The sequence below is a fragment of the Tympanuchus pallidicinctus genome, unplaced genomic scaffold (genome assembly GCF_026119805.1).
Source record: "Tympanuchus pallidicinctus isolate F22 unplaced genomic scaffold, pur_lepc_1.0 scaffold28, whole genome shotgun sequence".
Taxonomy (NCBI): Eukaryota; Metazoa; Chordata; class Aves; order Galliformes; family Phasianidae; genus Tympanuchus; species Tympanuchus pallidicinctus.
The window spans coordinates 4,078,476-4,105,076 of NW_026294745.1; the positions used below are offsets into that span (position 1 = coordinate 4,078,476).

Here is a 26,601-nt window from a genome sequence, read left to right on the forward strand (position 1 = left end):
GAAAAGTCGTCCATAATATGTATCTTCATAAAATGTTCACATTCTGTTTCATAAATACTGCTGTTCTCCTCTCTGCAATGCTAATAGGAGGTAAGAAAGGAAAAGAAAGAGCAAAAATATTTTCATGGAACAATGTTCCAAGAAGTACCTGTTTTCCTTTGTTAACTGCAATACAAAGTGTAGAAGCATGAACAACGTTTGCAGGATTACTGAATAAGGACAGGCAAAGCAGTATGAAGAATCGGGATAATGCTTAGACTGGCTTTAATCTAGGTGTAGCTCATCTTTATTTCTAGCTTCAGTTAGGAGAAGTGACAAGTTCTTTTTTACAATCTAATTACCGTAATTCCATTTTCTTTAAGAACCAAAGGCATTAAGCAATCTCTGACATGGATCTCTGAGATGTTTTCCAAAGCGATGTTTTGGAAACTGATTCAGACTATTTGCCTTCTGGCTACAGTTTGTTAATTTGCAAATTTCACCATGGACCAAACAATCTAAATGGTTGCAGCCAGACCTGATATTTGTCTTTGTAAGAGGGCACTTTAGAGTGCAGTGGACTAGAAAAAAAAGAAAGAAGAAAATGAAACAAATCATGTTTTCCACAAGAACTGATGCAATTATATCAAACTCGGGACTTTTTTTCCCCATGAACAGATTTTTCTTCTCCTCTTCCCTCATTTCTTGATAACTAAGGAAACTATTAAACAACTGATTTTCATAATCTATTAACTTCCTGCATCCTTCAAATTGAATTTCATTGCTCAGATCAGCCAATGTATATTGTTGAAGAATAATGGAGTGGAAAAAAAGAAGCGATGAAGTATCACCTTCAGTGATGCAAGCTTGTTATTGTCTGATCCTCAGTTAATTTACTGAGAATGAATGAAGTAGAATATTTTGGAAAAGCTTCAGGAAAATTTTACTTAGACTCTAATTTTCTCTGCCTCTGAAATACTTGATACTGGCAACCTTTGTAAAGAATCTTCTAACACTAAATAATCACTGCAGTCTGAATAATTTTGAGGATCAGGTCATCATGGCAGCATTCTGATACATGTTCTTCCCTTTTGGGAGTAAAGGGTCTATAGGAACAAACAGCACCTGTCAGGCTGCTAATGTAATTTGGGAAGGAAATGAATCAGGGAGAGGTAGAGTTGCAGTTACACATCTCAGGATTTTTGTTCAGGATCAAAGAGCACATACTCAGACTAATTAAAATTTAAGATCACCCAAGTGATAATCCGATTCTCTACTTTCAACAGATCAGTCTTTGAGCAATGTTCTGTGTATATTTTCATTTCCTAGGTTGGAAACAACACAACTAATTCTACCAGTTGCCTTCTGATAATTAATTTGTTACTTCCAGCAACACTAATAATTCTAATGTATTTCTGCAGGGCCTTATAGCCAGGACTTTTTTCTTCTGAATATTGTATATCACAGAGTAGCATGATAAATGTATTTAAATAGCATAAAACAGCATAAAACTTAATGAGTCTATATTTTGTTAGTTTGCTTTTGTGTGGACAAAACTTGTCAAGTGCAAATGCAATGTCCCCTACCGCAGTGTAAGAACTTGTAGCATATGCATGAACTTGAATTACACAGAGCACATCAAGACATCAATATTCCCAGTTGACCTAAATTGAGTGCCATCACAAACAGTTCTAGTTTCATGTCAGAAATTAGGGAACATTTTGATCTGTGATGTTTCTCTGTTCAGTGCATCAACAAATTTATTTTTCATCTCACAACTTCCCACTTACGAAATGTGTCTTCATTTGTGTCTGTTAGGAAGGCCAGGATACTGCTCAAGTATATTTCACTTTCTGAACTCTTAAGTGCCAAAACTACTTACACAGACCAGGAAAATAAACTGCAGGGTTTTTTTTTGTTACATCAGTGAATAACTGTCAGTCAATTGGTGAAAGAAATTCTATGAGAAATGATAGTTCTCTTCTATTGACATGTTTGGGCTGAAAAATGTTCTCTGCCACTCACAAATTCACTGTGTTGTACATAAATCACAAATGCTGAGCTACGACTACTGTGCCTGAATACAGAAGTGCACCTTCTGCCCTAACCCTAGACATTTGTCAACTTTTCACACCACTGATACTGTTTAGAAAAAAATGATTCAGAAAATACCACGAAAATTGTATGATATCAGGTATCATAGAAATAGATTCCAAAGAGATAACGACCCTTCTTTTTATATAAAAACACTAACATGCACATTCACTTGAACAGGAAAACAAGGCAAAGCCTGGTGTCACTGCACTGCTAGGGGTACAAACCTTTTCACCAGAACTCTGCACCAGAAATGTAACTTTGTTCCTCTTATGCAGAGTAACAACACAAAACTGCATAAATTAAGCACAATTTTGTTCCTATTCCAAAGTAGCACAACTCATACTTGCCCCTTCCTAGAGCAGAATTTCAACAATTACATTGTGCATAAATGAGCAGTTGTTATATCTGTGCTACACAGCAGAATGCATAAACATTCTCCCAGCTCCAATTGCTCAGATAAAGTTGGCCTGCTTTTCAGGTCAGCTCTCAAGGGGGAAAAGAACAAACTAGGTTTTCCCCTTCAGGGCTGAGCTCTAACTCCATTGCATTTCTACACTCAACATTCATGTGTGTTTAGTTTCACACTTTCTTAATAGTAAGAAATAATCTAAACCATACAATCTACCTCAGTCTCATTTTATGTATGGGGGAAGGAGAAAAAAAAGAAAAAACACCAGATCTTGTTAGACAAGCAGGAACAAACAAGGTTTGTTAACAGCCAAGGTATGCTGCAAAATTCCTCATATCTCACTTGTTTTTAAAACTGTTGAAAATGAGAGGGTAGGGTAACTTACAGGAAGTCTTTGATCCTACAGAGGTTGGGATATAAAAATCAGTAGCACAGACACACTGAATTTTTGTAATGTGCCCTGCATAGCATTTTACAAACGTTCATAGTATGATAAATCCTGACACTGTAATGGTGAAAGGTAATTTTATTAATAACTTAGCAGCTAAGTGTGACTAAGGTTGATACCACACCTTTGTATTTAAATTGCTTTTATTAGGTTTTCCAGTGTTTCTCAAGCTGTTCACTTCAGAAAGAAACAAACGTTACCTATCATAAGGTATTATTAACCATGTAACTCACCACTTCCTGATAGTAAGAGAGCTGATCTTACTGACACCAAAGCACTAAGCCTTCACTGTATTAATGCTGCATGCTATTTCTTTGCCAGCTAGAATATAAAACTGCCTATGTAAGTGTTTATGTGGTGTGTGAACCAAACAGTAGGGGCAGTATGTAAACAATACTAAAAGGAGAAAAACATTAAGGAGATGAAGAAATTCCAGATAGATGGATGAATTAAATTGAGTAACTCTATGATCCACATCTTCCACCCAGTATAACACACTGTCATGCTGCTTTTGGATATAAAAATAATTTATACCCTCACCAACTAAAAATTTCCAGTCTGCTTTGATATCGGGTGCTACATGGAAAATTTTGAGTACGTGCACAGCCATCTCTAAATCTCACTATTTTGTTTTGTCTTAGGACTAACTCAGACCTCCTTTGGTTTGGAAATACAGTGCTCTATGACACGTGTGTCAGAGACATCAAAGCAAGCAGCCACCACCGTTTGTCAAGGCTTGGGGTTTGGGCTTTCATCAGCGTCTGTACGAGCACAGCTCTTCTGATGTGAATGAGGTTGCTGAGCAACTCACTTAAGCCCTGTAGAAATCCCAGATTGGAGTTTTATTTTTAGCTAAATGTAGCCTTGTAAAGTGGCTGGTTCATGATGTTTCTTCCACTGAATACATATGTGATGAGGTAAGGCACGTCAGCCCATGCTACTTAAGCCACCCAGTATTTGCCATAGATAAAAATCTCAGTACTCAGGAAGATCTTTTGTCCTAAAACAGGAAAAAAAAAAGAAAAAGAAAAAGAAAAAAGAAAAAAGCTTCTATGAAAACAGGACCTAGAATAGCTGAGACCACGGACTTATGCCATATGTCATGCTACAGGGAAAACAACAGCTGACAACAGAATTTGTGAAATTCACTGCTGGACAATGAATGGCATTTCAACATTTTATTGAGAAATGAAAAAAGTGCAAGGGAAAAATGCAGAAGGGAAGGAAAAGACACTGCCAGTGAGAAATCCTTCTTGTCAGCGTTCTTTGGAAAAAATCAGAGATTTTTTTTCAATCAAGTCTCACTAAAATTACTGGAAAAAAAGTCATCTTTTTTCCAAAGCCTAATACCAATTACCAAAAGATGCATCAGGGATAATCTCTGTACCAGCTACCAGTCTGTCTTTTTCACTTGAAAATAACATTTGTTTGTCAGATTCATACATAACTTAATTTAAATTAAAGTACTTTGTGTTTTCTAAGAGAAAATAAAAACTAGAGGTGACTAACTCAATCCATCTTTATCCAATTTGAAGACTGACAACTGTAACAAATCAACGTATGTGTTTTGCGTTTAGGATCGGTACCTGGTCATATTGCAGGGCTTTGTGTGACACATTTGCATACTGAAGGCTCAGGCGATTCTTTTCTTGCACAGCATCCTTCAGTTCATTTTTCTAAAACACAAGAAAAAGAGTGTGTGTTATAGAGCACTTATCTCCATGACAGTACATCCTATTAAGTTCTTAAGGAAGCAATGTTTTTGCATTATTTGGTATTAACATACCATTAAGAGTAGTACCAGGCATGAAGCCAAAGGCACTGAAGGTGCAGAGGCAGAAGATTAGCTTACAATTACAGTTGGCTCTATCATAAAACCACATGTTTTCAGTAGATGATCTGATTAAAGATGTGCAGACAAACAGATGACCTGACATCACAGGCCTGGTGCAGATAAATATACGTATATTTTTTAAAAAATGTCTCCCTGCAGATGCAACAAGGAGCTCAAACCTGACTACCTTACTGAGAGCAGGGAAGAAACTTGGCTTCCAGAGTAAAGCAATATCCTCAAACTTAGACCTTCAGAAGGCATTCTGAGGGCAAAAGCCAGGAACGGGGATGTGTAATCACGTACATGTCTATATTCACATGGCACTAGATTTATGATAGCTATTTCTATTTGTAGCATGTCTGCTTATAATAAATGCACAGATACACGTTTAAATTCAATCATTTTTAGACTCTGGGTGGAACACTTGCACGCTACAATGGCAGGCAAAGCCAAAATGCAGACAGAAGACAACACTGTCTAAATATCAAGATATTAATTACAGCGTATAGGTGGGAAGCTATTCTCTTGACTAAACACTACTGAACTACACCAAGACATCAAATCACAGAATTTTCAACCTTCTAGTTGCAGTTACACCCATCATCTCACACTTAAGGATATCAGCAATTAAAATTTCTCAAGTTCTGTTAAATCTGTTGTTTAGGATGCAATTAAAAGTGACAGTCAGATCCTGAGATGCTAGACAGTTCTGAAGGACAAAATGACAATTTACTAGCTCACGTTACATTTTTCAAAGAGGTGAATTAAATCAGCAAATATTTTTACAATTCGAGCAAACTGCACTGAACAGTTCCTTGGATATGTGAACAAATCATCAAATTCTATTAATTACTGCAAGTTATTTGTAAAGCATCGTGTAACTATTCTGCATTTTCGTAGGCAAAGATAAGCTACACTGGCTGCCCTGAGAAATCCTTAGAACCACAGGCTTCTGTCAAGTGAGATTCAACATTGACTTCAATGGATCAATTTGCATTTATTATGAATCAATATTGCTCAGTTGACTTTAATAGGGAATAAGTGACAATGCCTTACCAGTTTTTAACAAGGTTATTAAAAGGAATTCAAGCAGAAATGGAGGGGAGGAAGAGCGAGGAGCAAAGCAGTAATTGATGGGAATCTAGACCAGCATCCTTCACATCCTATTTAAATTCTCCACAATAGAAAATGCTTTCTGAGACATGGCAGAGCAATTGGGCTGGCTGATATCCTATTCAAAGAAAACACATTTATTTGCAAGGATGAACTTAAGTAAGGCAGCAACTATCTCAGTTTCATTGGTCCTTAGTAGTTAGCCAGTTTGGTTTTGCTTCAATGTCTGTTCACAGTGGCAACTTCTTTCAGGCTTCTTTTGCACTTATCAGGATAGAGGACCACATACGTTCCCCATCCCAACCAAATCCGTACAAATCAAGAATCCCTTGATCAGTAGCAGGAATTACTGGCATATTTCTAGCTCAGAAAATACACGTAAAGAAGACCAACAAGAAAGGAACTTGGATGCAGGGTTCATTTAGCTGAAAGACATTTGTACACATTATCAGTGTGCTTTGAAATAACATATACACGTACACTGACAACCTTCCTACTGACTGCTTTCAGAATAAGCACTAAGGAAACAAAGAATAAACAACTCAAAGGTCTCAGAGCAATAATGTGGTAAAAGCAATGATGAATGGAAGGCTTGTAAGTTTAAGCCAAGTTCCTTTATTGAGCCATGTCTGCTGAAGATGTCATCATTACCATCAATTCACAACTTCCCACAGTTTTACTTTAGTTTTTGATGACTTAAAGCGTCTCTCAACAATGGATCCTTACAAGAGGGCTCTGACAGAATAATTCTGGTAGATTCAGCTGCAGGTGTTTAGTTCTAACACCTCATAATCATAGGTCAAAGTAAATAGCAGGGGCTTGGGTTGCTAAAGCTTTTGATCTATCTCCGCAAGGATGGCAAGTTTATGCAATTTTTTCCTAAAAGGTTTCTGCAACTTCTGAGATGTGCTTGGGATTTTTGGGATTACACTTCAGTAGGTTGGATCACGGCAAATATTGTTAACAAATTAAAATAAACTGCCTACCCAGAATTTCCCCTTATACCCACATGAAAAATGATCTAGAAAGAAAAAAAATATATAATTATTTTTGGCATCATTGGCAGGCTGGAGAAAGGAGGTGTGTGTTCTGCTCACAGGAAAACTACTGCAGAAGATAACAAAGAAGCAAACAGATGAAGTATCCATCACACTACTGAAATTCCTCTGGGTACTTTTATACAACAGTCACATGAATCTGCTACATATGGTGAATATATTTGCTTGGCATACAAGAATACACAGCAACTGAACATTTATTAGCTGAAGGCAGAGAAAGCTGATGTTCACTCAACTCATGTAAAGTGATTTCACATCCAGTAGGTGATTCTGTTTTTTACTTGGCCCATATTTTCACTTATCTGTACAGAAAAATTTTTAAACAGTGCTGTTTTCATGCAGTTGTTGTTGAATACGAGAAAGCAACTGAACACAATAAAAACCAACCAAGACTACTGAAATTCTCTTGCTCATAGCAAGAAAACCAACAGATAAAACCCTTGCTTTTCCCAAAGCATTCTTGGAATAGCAATTTTTTATCTGATCTATAGAAAGAGGAAGCAAGTTTATTTATTAAATGACAGAAGCCTTAGCTGAAACTCAGGTCTGTGCACTGCACAAATACAAAAGAAATTACCAGTACTCCAAAAAAGTCTATCTTTTAATTTAAGAAGATAAAGAAATAGAAAAAGAAGAAACAGAAAGGGAGAGACCAAGGCACTTGCCAAAGGTCATGCCCCTAACCAGGTGGCTTAGTGACAGACTTATCCCAAATCTGCCTTCCCACACACTACTCCAGTCATCTGCCATACCCTGAAAGTAACCTGTGACGGATTAACTGCAGCAGCACATACATAATGCTCACATGGGAACACAAGCCAGCTTCCGTATAGCAAACACGAACCGTATTCAACAGTTACGACTTCTAAAAAAGTTAAAAATTTCTTTAAGATTTCTAAAGATTTCTTAAAGATTAAAATCTCTTCTTCTTAAAATTTCTCATGGGCAGTTTCTCCAGTGTTGAGCACTTCCAGATGCTCACTGTACTTGGAGAAACACTTTTAACAGTACTTGTTTCACGTCTTCTCTTCACACCACAGAAGGAATTTCTTCTCTTCTGGCTGTGAAATAACACCTGTATTTTTGCAGATGATAGTTATGCACTGTTTAATATTCATGGCAGTTAGTGATTCTTTTCCTAATCCATTGACTTCAATATTTTCCAGATTAGCTAAATATAAGACTTCAACAAAGAAGGCCAAAGTTAATTCAATCATCACAGAACTAAATTTCACCCAATAGAAAACTTGAAAGTGAATTCAAGTCATGTAGAAGAAAAGGACATTTTACAGTCTTCTTCCATGGATGAAACAGAAGATTCAGATACGTAGCATAAAATCTCAGTAGCCCACAGTCAATCTCTGAAAGATGACAGTTCATGGCTGCCCTGCATACACCAGCATGCTGTATATGCCCCATATGATGGGCCAGAGGAGCAGAAAAAAGGTTTGTTTTCCATTTGGGGGAAATTCAACACATTAGACTAATATCTTATTATGTTGTAAGTTGTTTTCATAGGGATTTTATGGCTGTATCCTGAGAGTTTTGAAGCTTCAAATATATTTTAAAGGAGACAGATGTCTTTTGAAAATGCTATACAGAAATAAATAGAATCCTTTTCCATTCGCTTTCATGTACTTGACAGCTAGCATTGAATGCATTAACAATAGGGCAACACTTCTCACTTCAGTTCTTACAACTGCCAATTTCAAACAGAACCTCCAAGTCAACAAAACAAAGAGGTCAGCAAATACATAGGGCAGCCATCACAAATGACAGACTTCCTGGCAGTGGGCTGGATACACACTTCATGCCTCCAGGTTGTCAATGAATGCTAGGGCTTCTTCCCTACAGCATTCTCTACTCTCAGTTTAATAGTTCTACCAGAAGTCTAAAGGGAACACAGAAGATGCCCCTCTCCTACTGCTTGGATCTAAGAGGAGACTGTGTGGAATTTTGCAGACCATTTTTGGACTTGGTAAGATTCAGATTTTGTCAGCTCATGACAATGAACCACCACCAGACCAAAACCCAATCCTGTGCAAAGCACTCCAGTACAGTCTTCCCTCATCTTTTATCTATTTTCATACAAATAACTTTTGACTCTTGTTGCAAATTTAATGAGGGTTTTGTCCTTTTTCCCCCCAGCTGCTCTCTCAGTTGTTCTTATTTTACTCACTGTATGTAGCAATTCCAGCAATTTAATTGTGCATAAGGAGCCATATTAGGTTTACCATTTAATCTATGCAAATCAAACCATCACAGCTGTTAATTGAGACGAGCAGAGTTTAACAACTCATCAGGCCAGTTACTCCAAGACACTGAACTAAACTTATGCCAAGACAAATGCTGACTGCATGTTAGCAGAGCAATGAGCAGGTGGAAAGGAAGCAGGACTTCACATTCCCAAAAAATCTCACTAGTCCACAGTCTTGACATTGAGTTTTAAGCATTAGTTGAACTGCCTGTTATCCCTTTCTAAAGACACTGCTGCACAGCACATTTTTTAACAGCAATAACAAAGGAGACAAAATAAACAACACAGGTTTGAAGCAGTTTAATTAACTGTCTGATAAAAGATAGCATGCATCCAAAAATTTTAGAGAGAGAAATGAACATGGGAAGTGAATTATAAGGAGGGAAAAAAACAGAAACTATGTAGGAATACTCAACTTTCCTCCTCAAAAAAAAAACAAACCAAACCAAACAAAAAAAAATTATCACAGATAATAATCAGCTGGTGACAGAACAAGCCAAAGCACAAACTTCTTTATAATATATTTAGGCAGAAATCACACCAATCTTAGATAGCTTCTACTTAAGCTTTTTTCAACAAGCAAATATGGGAAACACACACCATACTTACATATATCACATATGTGATAGGGTGCCAGTCAGCATGTATTCATGTCAGGACTCTACAGAGTAATTTGCCAAACAAATCTCAAACCTTGTCTTTAGCATGTCAGACAAAATCCCAAACAGCAAGGATATTTACTGATGTGTGTAAGAAATGCTTCAGGCATTTTCAGCTCAGGCATTTCAATTTAAGAAAACAACACTAAAGATGATCTTTTCAAAATCTTTGAAGTAAACTGAATCAGAAAATTGACAGCCCTCTCGAATGTATAAAAACACAATCAGTGTTGCCATTTTTTAAAGGATGCCCAGAGCATCACAGACACACCAGTATATCCTTCACAAAAAATGAGACAATTAATAAAAATATCCATTAAAGCTTATAAAGAAAAACATATCAGAAATGTATTACCTTATATATGAGTTGCATCTTTTAAAGTGCAGAAATGAAAGCAAAAATGTATGTTTCTAGTAGAGCAAAAGTAGAAATTCTCCTGCAGATATGAGGACTGGATATAAAAATTCACAGTAGGAGGATGACTTCTGTAGATTTAATACAATCTGACACCACTGTCTGGGTAACAAGGTTCTACATTGCCTGGAGAAAGGCATCTGTTGCCCTGTGTGCTTGTTTGCTCATCCATCAATTATATATATATATATATATATATTATTTTTTTTAAGAAAAAAAAAAAGTTACACACTATTTATTCATTGGTAGCCTTTTTTCTTTGAGACTTGTTTTGCCAGTTACCTGGAGTGACTGCATTAGAACACACTGACTGTAATCCTACGTGATGTTTCTCTATTTTGAGAAGCACGCACAGAATCACATTATTCCAGGAGAAAACTGAAAACCAGTAACCTAGAGGTGCTTAAAGAAAGAGGAAAGAATTCTGATATTTTCTTACATACTTCTGCCATGTACATGACTCATTACTAAGGTCAAGTTTAACATCACCATTTTCTTTTATATTATCATCATTATTTTTTTAAGGGATAGATTTTAAAGGCAAAGATTATTCATCCTCATTCTAATATTTCCAACATACCTACAACATAAATGTAGGATCAAAGAAAGCCCTGAAAGATGCTGAATACCTCCCTTCTCCCCATGCCATGAAGGGTGCAGTACAGCTCAATCCAGTACTGTATTCCACCATTACCTATTCAACACTTAGAACCATGCAATTGTATTAATATATATATTGTAGATTAGTGGAAGGCTGATTATCTTTCACTGCATTTGACAAACTAAAGACTTTTATCTAATATTTCTCTGTGATTCTGACTCTGAATTGTCACAGGCAAGTACAATTATCAAGCAGTGCAGGAAAGTAGTCTAACATTTTATGATGCTAGCATTTAAAGACTAAAGAGCCCAATTTTACCTTGAATGTTAACAGATGTGTGTTTTTTTTCTGCTACTACTCTTCGGACAAAGGAGGGCCTATTTAAAAGTGCTTCAATTAAAAAAAAAAAACACCCTTCCCAATTTTCTTCGTTTTTAAAAAAGACATTTTCATGCAAATTGTACTTAATTCTAATAAAAGAAAACAAATGCAGCTTCACCCTCTAATCAATAGGCTGAATGTAGCATAATAAACACTACATAAAAATAGCACTACTTTAAAAGCACTCCCAAATAAGGAACACGGGAACTGCAGCAGTATATTCCATCATATTTGGAAATCACCAGTCAATTGCTTGGCACTGCAGTGCCCAGGACCAGATGTTAAGAAACATAAATAATTAAAGTACTGAATTATTTTTCACTTTAGTAAGACTCTTAAGGTAATAGGCTTGCACTACCAACTCATTCCATTCATGCTCCTTTTAGAGTATTAGCTCTTCACGCACTGTTTCTCATAACTTATTTGAGCAATCTTTTCTTACCACTTCAGTTCTGCCAGCCTCACCTGAACACTGCTTTACACAGTAAGGCAGCCCAGACCACCTTCTGCAGAAGGGAAAAGGAGACTTCAACATCAGATGTATCTGAAGACTTGGAAGATCCCCTAGTTTTGGAATCTTGTGTATCCGTATTTGATTTGCTGCTCTCAGACCACAGATATCTTTTTTCTTTTTCTTTTTTTTTTTTTTTTTTCTCTATTCTCCACTTCAGTCACTACATCATATGAAAACAACAAAACCCTCTCATCAATAATGAAAATAAATGATAATTCTTGATATGTGGTACAACATTTTTATCATCACCCCCACAAACTGATAACACATCTCAGATAGATCCAACTGCAGCTGTGTACAGTGAATTATCAAATACACAAGTTCACACAAGTTCCCTTCAATTCATTAATTTTGGATTTACACCTACTCTGGCTGAAGTAAACATGAACATAGTAAAAACAAAGAATTCCCAGTACTATTTAGTATTTGCAATTATGTTTGTATTTTCTGACGCTGTTTTGCCTGTGAGGCACGTGGAATATATCAGCTACACACAAAGGCCAACTGTCTTTGCACACTTCAAATTCACAACGTGCCCAGAACGAAGTCTCTGACTGGCAGTAGGTGGCACTACATCTTTTGGTTAGCTTCAGCAGGAAGCATTATGTAACACAAGCCCAAATTTTCAGTAACATGTTTGTGAACCTTCCCAGTATCTGCTATGGAATGTTATTACCGGATAGCTGATTAATTACTTAATGACAAAATCATACCTAAACTTGACATGGAAAAGAAATATAAAGATGTAAAGCTGACAAGCAAAGAATCAACTCAAAGCAATTCTAGGCTTATTTCAAAGAAAAAGAAAAAAGCAGAGGTTAATTCCCAACAACAGAAGGTTATTTATACACCTTAACACAGTAATACTTGTAGATGAGCTGTTCCAATCACTGCAATTGTACGATACTGTTAATGCTTTCAACAATGACCATATGAAAAAAAAATAACTGGCATAAATGTTAATAGTTTTATACCACAGTAATCTACCACTGAAAATGCTCCCACATAACGCGCTTTAGCTTTTGTCAGGTTACTCTCTTGAAGATGCCCCTTCACTTTGTGATAGTCAAAGCTACTGGTCAGCATTTCCATTAAAAACCAGGCATTCATGTTCCATCACGCTGTCAGATAACAGGCAGCTGCTGGCAACACAAACACATCCAAAGATACCATAAAAATACGCTTCTGCTGCCATAAGTAGAGAATCAAACTTAGTATCCAGCAGTGCTTTGCATTGGACAGTATTAGAAAGTTAATCAGTTTGATTCATGGGTTGAAATAAAATCAATATCTATTCAGGGTTTTTCCTTTCAATTATTTTTACGCTCACATCTCAATGCATCAAATGAACTGGCACATCTGAGAGGCCAGGTCTAAATTCTCATTTCCCATGGCACAATTTGAGTTTATTCATGGGTAACTTATAAACAAGCAAAAGAAAGAAATAATCTGAAATGATCCACTTCTAAGGGAGAAATAAGTGAACATGGAGTTACTTGAAGAAAGGCATAAAGGAAATGCAGTGCAGGGTAAACAAGCTCGCTGAAATGCTGGTAGCAAGCTGTCTGACAGGGACATTCCCAGTGGTTCCCTGAAGAAATATTTTCTTATTGATATTACCACCATATGGCATAATATTTGGTTTCACATCTACAACAGGTAGTGATTTTATTTTCTCTATTGCCTTGACTTCAATGGATGTGCCAAAAACATACCTTAGTATGTCAAACCAAATAGAAAATTATTTTAAAATAATTAAAAATGTGTGGTTCTTTCTTCTGTTTTCTATAAATGCGTGGATTTCCACTCAAACTTCGTGATTATCCAGAAGGAAATTGCTGTCCACATTTTCCATTTGCTATGATTTCACAAGTGGAAGAACAAACAAAGCACGTCAGCTAGAAACACATGAACAAAGTAATTCTGATCTTCACTGGAGCTCATTAGGGATAAGGTTGCTGCATCTCCTTAATTACCTACTATGTCATTAAGGTTTCTATTTGCTGATTAACAGAAGGCACACAGAAGACCGGTGAATTGCAGTGTGGGCTTGAAGATATCTCAGTGGAACACCTTACAGGACTTCTACAGACCATTTATGTTAATATTCTGCTAACACAACAGTTGCAGACACTGTTATATAGAAATACATGGAGAAATCTTGTCAGCTCTGATTAAAGAGTTTGTCCCACTGTGCTATTTCTTATGATAGAAATTTCTTATTTTTCTAGAAATAGAACAAGTCTTCTTGTTCTATTTCACTGATAATTAAAATGCAATTAGTTAGATCAGCTTTCACAAACATTTCTCAAAAAGCTTTCCTTTCCATCATGCACAGAGAAGACCAAACAAGATCAGCTGTTGTCATGGCAACATCATGCCCCAGCAGGTGGAAAATGCAGTCCTGTGGCACTAAAAAAGGATGAAATGTACTGAACCTAAGCATAACACCAGCTCCAGCTCAACAAGCTGAGGATGTTTTCAGAGGTTGCCAACTCTTTAAGCAAGAAATTTAAAGAGACAAACGTTAAAAAGAAGTGTGAGCTCTGGTGACAGCAGTAATGACACAGCTGTCTCAGTAATTTTATTAGGTAGGTTAAATCGACATTGTGCACAGTTCTGAAAACCTACAAAAAGTTTAGCACAGTACAAAAAATAAGTGACTTGAAAGCAGAAAATAATTTTTCATTTCAATACAAACATAAGAAAAATACGCAGAATAATTTAGGATTTAGACATCAGAAGTATTATTCATCAACAGCTACTCATGCTCCGAAAGTGTTTCAGAACAGGTGAGATTATAGCCTTCAGGACTTGCACTAAACTGAGTAAAAACCAAACACTAAATAATATCATGCATTAAGCTAAGCAAAACGGTACGGACCACTGCTTTCCTAGCTGTACAAAATGCTATGGTGATCATTCTGTAGTCCAACAAAATCTTCCTCAACACTAGCTACATTTAAATGCCATCCTTAAAACCTTTCATCCCCATCCTATTCCTAAGAAAAAGAAAAAGAGAAATACATCAGCTAGGAAAACTATAATTCACCAAAAATGATTTTGTTTTTCAAAAAACATGTCAATGTTTTCTGAATTTTCTTAAGGTTAATTCAATCTTGAATCTTAGGAAAGGACCAAATTTCATTTTAGAATCATAGAATCACCAAGGTAGGCTCTACCCAATTAGAAGAAAGTCCCTGCCTAAATATATTTTGTCTTTCAAAGCAAAAGACAAAACTGCTAAAATTAAGTCTAATTAATATACACGTAATTTCAGAAGCAATAATCCTTTGCTTACAGAAAAAGGACAGTAGCTTTACAGTTTTTTAATAGCATTAAATGCTTGAAGACTCCTTGCAGCTTTGAGTGATAAAGATATTAAGAAAGGTTATTTGACAGAGCACAGACAGACATGATGACAGCACATGATCACCATAAAAAAAATACTGAAAATACCTATAAATACACCCTGAGGATGTCAATAGTTTGTACAGTATTCCTTGAAGGAATACACGAGGCTTGTGTTTCACCAAGATGCACGTGGTAATTAAGACCAAAAAATGTTCATTGTTTTTGGATTCTTCCAATGGTTAGAGACACCCCTGAAAAACAGAGCCAGCCAGCAGCAACAAGCACTTCTGGAAATGTTTCACAGACGATTTGACTGGCACTGAACAGCAACATGAAAGCAGTCAGAGCCAGATACTAACACAGAAATCTTGCTGTATGGTATCGCATGCAAATTTGCAAGTCTTTAAGCCTCTGAAAACTACCACAACTGCCTTGGATTCTTACTTTATTTTGCTGTCATAAATTTGCTCTGCATTTCTAAAGGCACCTTTGACAAGAACAGAGCGTAGACAAGCATCATACATATTATAAAAAGCAACACAATATTGAACAGCATAGCTAACGTTATTTCTCATCATTTTCCCTTTACTAAGTCCAACTAATGCAGCCAGGCAGATATTTACGCATCATTCTACTTTCCTTAGGATAAACTCAAAGGATCAACAAGGCCTCAACTCAGGCAAGGAACTAACTAGTCAAGAGCTGTGGAATATTGAAGTTTTATCAAATCTCCATAGTATTTTCCTGCCCATTAAACTCTAACATAAAAAAATAAACGTAACGCTCGAAGCGTGCATTAAAGTTGCAATCAGACTTCTCTCTGCTATTTCCCAGCTCTTTGCAAACATGTTATTTATTTGGCATCAGTTAAATTCGCTTCAACGTGACTAATTAGGTGTATATAACCCACAGCCAATAATTATTTCATTTCCTAGAGTTACATGTGATAGCAATGAAATGTATTTCACCCCCACTTACTCAGAAAGTAGTCCTGTGTATACACGACTGCATCCATCTTCCCTCCTTAATGACAAAGGCAAAGAAAAAGAGTCAGATTCCTTTTTTGCTCATTCATGCTGCTCTGCATCATACTGCAAAATTAAAATTAATCCTCCTTACCAGCTGAGGCTGACCTTTTAGCCACTGGCTGGAAAGGGAACATCACTCCCCTGGGGCTGTTCGAGGGGAGGGCGTTAGGCACGCATGACACCTCTCAGCCACCAGATGAGAAGAGGCAAAAGCACACTGAAACGGGTAATTTGGTAAGGTATGATTAGTTTTACTTACACAGGGCAGACTGGCAAGCCATGCTCAGCTTCACGCTTCCCTAAGTACCTGCAGCAGAGAAGCCTTTTGTGGTCTGTAATGTCAGTAAACATTTACATTTTGGTTTATTCTTTAAAAGTCAATGATTAACTGCTTGAGGCTGAACAGAAAGATTCTGTGAGCTTTCGCTGTCTGTGTATTCCAGCTTTCTATTCCTAATCCCTGAACTAGATCAGGGTATTCTAGGATTTAAAGCATTTATATTCACGTAAATAATCAAAGTTTATTCACAGTTGTTTCCAGGATAAAATCTTGACATGTCAGCAAAGTGCAGAATTTATAAGATGTGTAAAATCGTTACAGAGACAGCAAGAGGTTTTTGCCTTCTGTCACTCAAAACAATCTATGTGATAGGAAATTTAATTTCTTTGAGCATAAAACCTTTTTAATGCAAGCATGCATTATCCATATCTTAAATATAACTTTTAAAATTGCTTTCTCTCTCTTATTTCATGTAGTATTACATAAATCTTGGTCTTTGTTGTTGCAATTTGTACATTCGCTGATATTTAATCATAGTCTTACACTAAAATATAAATGACCTGAAAGCAGTTTGTAATTCTGAAGACCTTTAAGCTAACCAACCAGTCTGCGCTCTAATCAGAGCACAGAATTAATCTTTTGTATAAAACACTACCAAATTAGCAAATAATCTTTGTTAAGGAGAAAAATCAAAGGAGAGGAAAAGTGACGCAAGCTGGTTTTGATTTGTGATTAACAGAAAATGAATACTGACTCACGTGATACATGCAGGGGAAATATAATAGAATTAAACTCTGCACAGTGAAAACCCTGCAGAAGGAACTCTCAGAACACAGTGGGACGAAGCAAAGCACTGATGCTACTACTGCCACTGCTACTGGAATATACTATTCCACTTTATACAATTGAACACTGAAAATTTCTCATGCTGAATTAATGACCAAAAGCAAATAATTTCAATGCTAGTAATACTTAACTTCAGGGGTTGTCATATTTAGTTTTTTCAGTTCATAAAAATCAATTGTTGTGGCAGTCACAAGTCAAAAGCCTCATGGAAGTTCCCAGTTAAGGCTCAAAGGACAGAAACAAGCGAAATACTGATGAACACAAGTGTACAAAGAATGTTGTGTTTGCACTGTTTCAAGCTGCTACACAACAAAGCAATGTTAACAAAAGTACTGATCCCACACTTATAAATTTCAAAGCTAACTTCTAAACAAACTGTGATTTTTAATCTTCCTGACAAACACTGCCAGGTTGTACTACTAACAAATACAGTTCAGCTGCTGGCTGCTGGGGCGCCTTTTGCGACAGAACGTAGGGAGATTTTAATGGCAGCTTTCTCCATTCTCACAGCTGTACAGCTCTTCATCTGAGCAACACTTCTGTTCAGGTGTCGTTCAACATCGATCTAGAAACCTCAAGATCAGGAAGGTTTTTCAAGACACTGCAGTAATTAACATCTACTGACTGATCAAAGCTTAACTGATAATTTTTTTTAATATAACATTTCAAATAACTGATGGAGTGATTTATTTGATCCACTGAAGAGCTTTTAAAGTAATTTAAAGGTGTACAGCCCAAATCAGGAGACCAGTATCTAAGTTTTAAGAAAGAAAAGGCCAGTGAGGTGTGTGGGGGGGAGGGAGGGAAAAGAAAAAAAAAAGATTAAGGAGTAATGATTTCATTAATGAAGGATATTATTCGTATGAAGTATTAGCTTTGCAAACAGTACCATAAATAGTAAGCTAGATTTATTGTACTGTTTGCTTCACCAATTTTTTCTTTTTCCATTCACAGATGTACGAAAGGGAGAAGCCCCCATTTATAAAACACTATTCCAAAATCTGAAGAAGAATGAATTCAGTTTCAGGAATATGGAGATTCATTCCATTGTAATTCATCTGAGCTTTCATCACTTCACAATTTCTGAACCTTGCACGCTATGCACCAGTGTAACTAAGGAAAACAATGAACACAAGTAATTTATCTCTACTGATTCAAAAGGAAAAGTTGCTTTTGTTTCATATTTCTAGAAAGCATCAAAGCTATGTTTCCACATGAATCATCAATTGAAAAATGAAAGAAATTTTAAAAATAAGATATTAAATTTTAAAAGCCTCGTGGTTCATAGTAGCATATAAGTAATATATAGAGGATATTAGCATAATTTCTGAGCTCATCAATTAAAAATGAACCTACAGCCAAAATCTACTCATGAAGCATGAAATAGATCTCTCACAAGTTGATTATAATTCTGTATGCAAAATAAATCCATGGAGGACATTTAAAAACTACACAAGACTTCCAGCATTTTAGACACTTGAGATCAGTTACTGTCAGCTGTATTTCTACCTGTCTATGACAAATGTCATTATTATATAATTTTATTCATATTTAAGTACTTTTAAATTACACACCCTCAATGTATTTACTTGAACCAAGGCATTCTGAAAAATCTTCATTTCTCAAGCAAACTGATTAGCTCTGATAAAGCCAAAAGAAATTAGTGTCAGTTAAATATAAACATATAACAAACTTAAGTGATGCTTCTGAATTTCAATGAGCTGAATTTCAAAACACAGTGTTAATCAAGAAAAAAGTTTTTATTTTTCTCTCATTACAAATAAAGACTCTTAAATGAGGAAGCATTTCTAGGGACATGAAGAACTCCAAAAAGGTGATGAAAATGTAAGTGGATGCAGGAAGGCTGGCTATCAGGATGTTTTTCAGAATAAAACTCAAGAAAAAGAAAAGTAGAACCCAAGACAGCAGCAATAATTCCTACCCTCCCTATTTTTAAAATCAAGTGTACTGTTCTGCATCTATGTGTAATGTTGTAGTTCACAAATGCCATGAGCAAGTGTAAACATTGCTAAGCTTCTCTATATGACATTTAGGCAGAAACTCCTACTGACACTAAGTCAAATTAAGTTGATCATGACTGCTATGGATATCAATAAAGTGAAGAATGAAACTGAAAATTTCATTCAGCTGCACATTAAGTTTTCTAAAAACAGGAGCTTTTTTTTTCCCCATCTACTGAGTAATGACATCTGCCTCAAAAAAGTGATTACCTGAGATTGATGAGGTTCCAGAGATCAGATGTCTTGACAGATTCCCCTGCTCCAGTGACAATCAAAATGTCAGTCATTCTAATAGGCATAACAGCATATGAAATATTGATATTTCTCCTAAATTTCGCAGTTCAAAATATATAACCATGGAATTACTGTTTATACTGCCTGTAGCACTCAACTAATTTCTATTTTCTTACAAATATTTTGACTAAAATATACATCTATGAGAACCATTTCCTAGCACCTCGTTGCAAATGATATCCAAGAGGCTGCCTTTTAGTGAGCTCTCATATCAGTGTGCACCTCATTTAAGGATAACTGGACACCACAGGCAGTTCTTTCCCTCTTCTACATGCATTCTCACTCAAGATTCCAAGAAACTTTCTAGAGCCTGCAGGGCATGAATAGAGAGAGTTGGACCTAGGATTTGGTTTATCATTTATCTCAAAAACAATGACAATGCTTTGACTTTCTTCTTAATTTGAATATCCCTTCATTAATAATCTTCTCCCTCCATTAGTGGTTTACCCTTCTATTTTATAAAGCCCCAGCAAACTACAAAATTGAGTTTGACAGGAAAACATGTTACAGACCATCTGATTTATTCATATTTTCTTGTCCTCTACTTTATTTCACATTTAATGTCTGAAATTAATTATACTATGGTTATTAGGATTAGTCTTCCTATCTTTTTCTGAAAAAAAAAAAAAAAAAAAAAAAAAAAGTTTCTGGAATAGCTTGTGAAGATCAAAATTGCTATATATACAAAAGATAATCTATTTTCCCTTCAAATTCTTTTGATAGCACTACCACCCAGTGTGCAGCAGAAGGCACAAACTCCTCCCATGTTTCTTTCTTTCATAATTATCACTAGTAAATGCTGGAGAATTGACAGAATTAGAAATAAATTATCACTCATAAATCATCATTCATTTGAAGAAGATGTAGCCTAAATTCTTCTCATTGTGGATAAACAATCTACTTACAGTCAAGTCAAAATGGGAAGACACTCCCTTGAAATTATTCTAGGAAAAGAATATCATTATTCATTGGCAACATGTCAAACACAACTTTTGTTTTCTTTGAAACTTCTCCAAATCACTAATCTTAAACCTATGCCTCAAATCATTTGATGTATGATAGGAGATTATCTGCTGAATGCATATCTTTCTCTTAGGCATTTTAGGTTTTATGCAGCTATGCCATATTTAGTTCTGCTCTATATAAACCTATGAAGCTCTTCAAAAAATAGAAAATTAGTCAGGATAAATTAATATACAGCTTTTGGGTGGCTAAAAAAAAAAAAAAAAGAAAAAAAGCATAATAAATTTGAGAAAGAAGTGAGATTTTCTGAGTTCTCTCTCTTATTGGTACTATAACTCACTAGAAAATTCATGTTACCATTCTCCTTTTATTTTCTGCTGGAAAGCAGGCAGATGAGGCAAGCTTGTTAAGTCCATTTGTTCAAACTTATGATTCTGATTCAGTCTTTGTCAAAATGGAAACTGCCACTTGATTAGGAACTCAACCAAATGCCAGCTCCTGCAGCCTTCAAACCCTCAGACAACACTGTATTTAACCAGAGGAAACGAAACTCACTGCCAGCATGTTTTGTATTCAGTTCTTTTTTTGCTCCATTCAGAGGATCAGAATCTGGGCCTTTTCTTTACTGTTTTCAGCATAATTCAGCATGATTAAGCCTTGGTGCTGCCAAGACCGTATCACCTTAAATAGGTTTTAGCTACATAATTAACCAAATGACTTATCATAATTTTGTTCTTTCATTGAGAACAACTGGATTGACATTAATGCTGTCTCCTCAACTCAATCTACTAACCACTGCTAGCCGAACCACGTGTAGGAAGGGAGTGAGCATTTCCCCTGAGAGTCCCAACAACCCACAGTGAAGGGATATGCTCGTGCAGAGAAGATGGCAATCTGAACATTATGGCAATCTACAGTTCTGCCACAGCAAACCTGCAAACTCCTAGTGTGTTCTCTGGTTAAAAACAAATTTGGAATATTTTTCTCTACTCTGCCAGATCGTCAAATAGCATTATTTCTTACTTGTAAAATGTATGTTGAAAGTTGCTCAAATGCAAAAACGTGTCCAACCCTGCCATAATGTGGAAGAGAATAATTTCTAAATTTAGGAAGTAATTGCTTTGCTGTCCAGTGAAATGTACACTATAAAAATAATCTCCTCTAGGCAAGACCTCATTTTAAACTCCAATTCAGATTTCAGTGAACACAGGCACTAAACCTCTGGAAAAAAAGCTGCACAAGGCCACTGTTGTAGCTTGCTGGTTGCACTGGCGCTTGCTCTGCATCACAACAAAAACAAAGTAACAATACTTAGCGCCACACTATCACTCAAATTGCTTTCCAAATAAATTATACAGGACCATCAGATTTTTCTTTTCATGAAGAATCACAACTTCTCCACGTGTGCTTTCACTACAGTTCAGAACAAAATTTCTCACATTTCTAACTTTGTGCAAATGTAAGGAAAGGAAAGGCTCTTGTTTTAAATACAGTCTACCTGACATTGCTGCCCTAGGGCAGTTCCATCCAAATCCGAACCCCAGGATCACTGAGCCTTTCATTTCAGGACTTTCAGAGAACTGATTTCCAAGCTTTTGAGATCCAGAAGAGACTAGAGAACAACCTATCAAATAAGTTGGCAACAGAACAGCTCGCCACCTTCCCATTTAAACTCTTTCAGTAGCCCTATGGCAAGGGTCTTGAACACACTGCTGGTTCCCCAACAGGCTAATCAGTACCATTCCTGGTTTTATGCAAGCATCAGCAGTGATTTACATGCATTTATCACGTATAGGCTTTAGCTTCACTTCTGTAAGATATTCTGAAATTAATATTCTACAGAATATATCTTTCAAAGATGAACACATTCCACATTTAAATGATTTTAGAATTCATTAGGATAGGGCATCAATCCAGCTGGGAAAACAACAACAACAAAAGCTAGAAACCATTGTAAACCATGCAATGAGTTTTCACTAGTATTCAGAAAGAAATACAGTGAAAACAGAACTGCACAAAGCAGTCTGTGAACTGAAATTATAGACAAAAGTTAATGGAGAAAACAGGTCTCCCACCAAGAGATACGCAAAAGCTTCTGTGATAACAAACTCCCAAAGTACTTCGTTGCCTCTGAGTATTACCTGACTGTGAGGAGAAGAGGAAATTTAGGAGAATAAAGCTCCTATCTCCCTACAGAAAGCCCCCTCTAAAGATTCAGTCGGACTGCTAGCTGCGGGCAAGTCACAACCCTGGAGAGCAAGGGTTTCACACAGGTGAAAGTTTTTCAGTGGCCAAAAAAAAAAAAAAGGTAAAGGTAAAATGCTTTGTATTGCATTTGAAGTGTTGATGCTCAAAACATAAGGAAGAAAATGTGCAAGTTACAGCAAAGTCCTGCAGATTCAAAAATTAACTGTTAACAAGGATAATATCTACTACAGCAAGGAATAGTCACCACAGATTAGAATAGCAGCACTTACACTTCTAGTGCTGGACCAGAGCTTTGAACATAGCAGCATATCACTTGTAGGCCTTGACACTGCATACATACAATCTGATCTTTCAAATCTAGAAAATGCACTGTCATAAATAATCAAGACTATAACAAGGATCTATCAAATAATCTTTGGTCTTTCCTGCTTACCATGAAACTGCATTTATATGAATAAAGTTACTACAGAATTATGACAAACCACAGGCAAAAATATGAAGCCTTTGAAGAATTCTACATTTCTTTTTTTCATTTTGAACTGAATCCATTTTGGCTCATGCCTGATATAAAAACAAATATTACCAAAATTACCCAAAATACAGATCAGAACAAACCCCAGTATACACAACTGGCTTGTGTTAGGGAGTTCAACAGACATATTTAATCCTGTGAAAGAAGGCTAGGTCACTGTGACCTAAAATTCACTGTTCTTTAATCAGTGATTCTTCAAAAGAGAAGACAGCGTATCAGTTATAGAGGGCTCTTCCTATTCTTTTGTATAAACCTTTATTACATGTACTCACTGCATCTACAGCACACAATGACAGGCAGATAGGTAGGCGCAGAACGGCTCCTCTTTTCAACTAGGTGAGCTAACAGAATAAAGCTTCTAAAAATAATTCACTTTGTTCAGCAATAGCTTTTGTCATTGTTCTTCTTTTCACTGTTCTTGTGGTCTGTGAGAAAGGCTAATTTTTCTTCACAGATCTCTGCATGTGTTCTAACAGCTCAATCCAGGCTCCGGTTTTTCAACCTGCTTGGGAACCATTAGAGGCATTTGCAGACTGGGAAACATTTAAGTCAGTTGAATCAAACCCGCTTGAAAAAAAATGTTTATTGTGATTTTCAACAGAAAAGATTCAAAATAGGAATCATGGGGGAAGAAAATTGGAAAGAAAAATATTAAAGTTTTTCTTCACTAGCAGAAATAACAGTCTCACTTTTATTCATTAACTTGCTGTTAGCGAGTAGGGAAAAAAATAAAAGGAAAAAGGACATTCTCTGTTTCTTTCAAGGCACCAGTTAAAGTGCAATCTGGTTAAATATAGTATTCATTCCTACCAAATGTCTGTATCTTTCACTTCATTAAAAGGCTGAGAACATAGGCAAGCAGCACTTTTCCACAGAGTGAAGCACAATCCTCTTGCAGAAACCCACTCATTCATTTGCAGTAATGTGGAACCACGCCACTGCCTTTGTCCTTTGTGACCACCCCATTCACAACAGTGTCACATCACTGCAACTGCTGACCAGGATACAAGCTCCCTTCTCCCTCACTGACAGATGCTCTTAAAACTATGAAGACCGGAGAAGGACACGACTGATGGAAACCAGATGGAGAAGTCAGCAACATGCCCAGAGGATTCCTAATGATTCACAGATCACAGTTGGCAACTTGGCTTTGGAAAATTACAACGAACACAATTTTTCAGGGCTCCTGTAGCTTCGTATTTCATCAGTATTTTACAACAGCAAAACTTTTTTCCATTCCTTGATTTATTTTTGTTTTGTTTTATATACTTGTTTCATTTTATGTGAGATAAAATATTGAACCTACATAACACTCCATGGTGCTCAGTTACTTCAGCGTGGCAGAACAAAATTTTTTTTACAGTGCCTTCCCAGCTACTCTTTATACTTTACTAATTATGGTGCTGCTTTTTCCTAGAGTTAAAGATTTCCCAACCACACTTGAGGGCTTGTCTTGCTTTTAAATTTAATTATATGGTAATGTGCTAAAAATGCTGTTACATGGGAGGACTGCAGTCTTATTCATTTTATAGATAAGGATGCAGTCCTATTTCAGGAAAACTATTTCCAGAATCTGAATAATCGAGATCTTGAAAAGGGTGACTGTACGTATGTCCCAGCTCATCTGTCAATCTCATTTTATTCATGTGACAAGAAGCTGCACTCACAAGGCTTGAATCCAAGAAATAGCATTGAAATAAAATTCTTAAACTGAAGTTTAAAAAGCCCACAAAACTTAAAAATAACATTACAGCAACAAAGTTGGGAGGGGGCAGGATGGAGGGAGTGGGACAGACAACTCCTGGAAATTTTCTGTATTGGTGTTTTAACAAGATTACATAACTTAGCCTCACAAAAGGTCTGTGTGTAAAGTACATGCAGAAAGGCTTAGCTCTACAAAACTGGTGCAGTCAAGAAATACTGCCTTAAAGCTTGCTTCACACCTGCCCTGTAAAACTCTTTTGACCCAATCACGCAGCTGAGACTTACTTATTGGTTGATTCATTTACTTTTAGGAAAAGAGAAGAAAGGGGGCAATTTGTTTTCTTAGCTTTTCATCATTCTCTAAGAAAGCAATAACTAGATCTAAATTTTCTAGAAAAACAATACTCATTTCTGAGCATTGTAGAAGGTAGGTAGAGTGTAAGCATTATGGTCACTGCAGCATATGTAAAACTTCATCTTGTAAGATGCTTTTCCAGTGCATTCCTTTTACTTGAGCTGTCTCTCAGAATCTTACACATTCAAATCCATAAAAAGAAAAGAGATCCTTCATGGCAGGCATAATACAGCATCATGGGACTCACCAGAGATTATTATAATTTCACTCAAAAAAAAATCAGCTCAATTTTCAAATACACAAAATATGTTAGAATAGGACATCTAGGATGGCTAAACAATTTGTTTATAACCTTTTTGCTCCCTAGAAAATCCAGGAGGCATCCATTATTTAGTCAGCCAGTCTATAAAAATTACATGAGTTTTCACACACTTTTTAGCTGCTTTTAATTGCTAACGTTTACATTGCTCTCAAAATGACAAGGTGTCTCAGCTGGAAATACAGTTAAATTTTTAATAATGCTGGAAAGCAAAGCAGCAAATCTTGGACTGTAAAATTTAAACACACACAGCTTTATATGCATGCATTTATACATACATATATAATATACTATTTATTTTATAGGATGATTTTATACTTCTATAGCATAAAATTCTTTCTACATATATAATGTAAAAACACTATACTTATATATATATACACACATACATACATGTATGTTCTTACCATACCTACAATTAGTGGAATTTTGTCAGTTAGGAGAACGATGAGGCTACTACAGATCAGCAGTATAACAGGCTTGCTCACTATCATTTCATAGTTCTAATGGAAAACACTTTATAAAAAAAAAAAAAAAACCAACAAACCTCACATGAAGTAAACACATTTTATTCATGTGCAAAGCCAGCTATCAATTACTTTGTCCTTACCTTAAAAGCTTTTCTCTCCAAGCAATTAATTCGTTTTAGTTTTACTACTCCCTCAAATGTCAAATACTTTGCAATTCTACGATCTTTAATTGAGACTGTAAATCATTAAATACAGCATACTGCCCAGGAGAGATGAGCTGTATCTATGTGCTCTCCTCGTCTCTCTGTGGCTCTCTTAGGCCTTTTGCCGGACTAGAATTTGAACAACTTACCCAATCTTCTGTTGGACCTTCAAATTAATTCTATACTTCTTCTGGGTTTATTAACTATATTAACCTTAGAAAGCAAAGGTGTGTTAAATACAGCATTATTGCTTTTATGG

At 36.1% G+C, this 26,601-nt stretch overlaps 1 protein-coding gene across 8 annotated transcripts in view; it reads right to left on the minus strand.

The window, feature by feature from the left end:
* The window catches only part of RIMBP2 (RIMS binding protein 2), a 403,010-nt gene that overhangs the window by 48,204 nt on the left and 328,205 nt on the right, over window positions 1–26,601 (minus strand). For all 8 annotated transcript variants that reach the window (XM_052691401.1, XM_052691397.1, XM_052691394.1 and 5 more), the window contains one exon: window positions 4,520–4,609. Coding sequence is in view for 6 of the 8 variants with exons in the window: in XM_052691397.1 (XP_052547357.1) it covers window positions 4,520–4,609 (90 nt within the window). In the remaining 2 variants the exon portion in view is untranslated. The remainder of the gene's footprint in view (window positions 1–4,519; window positions 4,610–26,601) is intronic.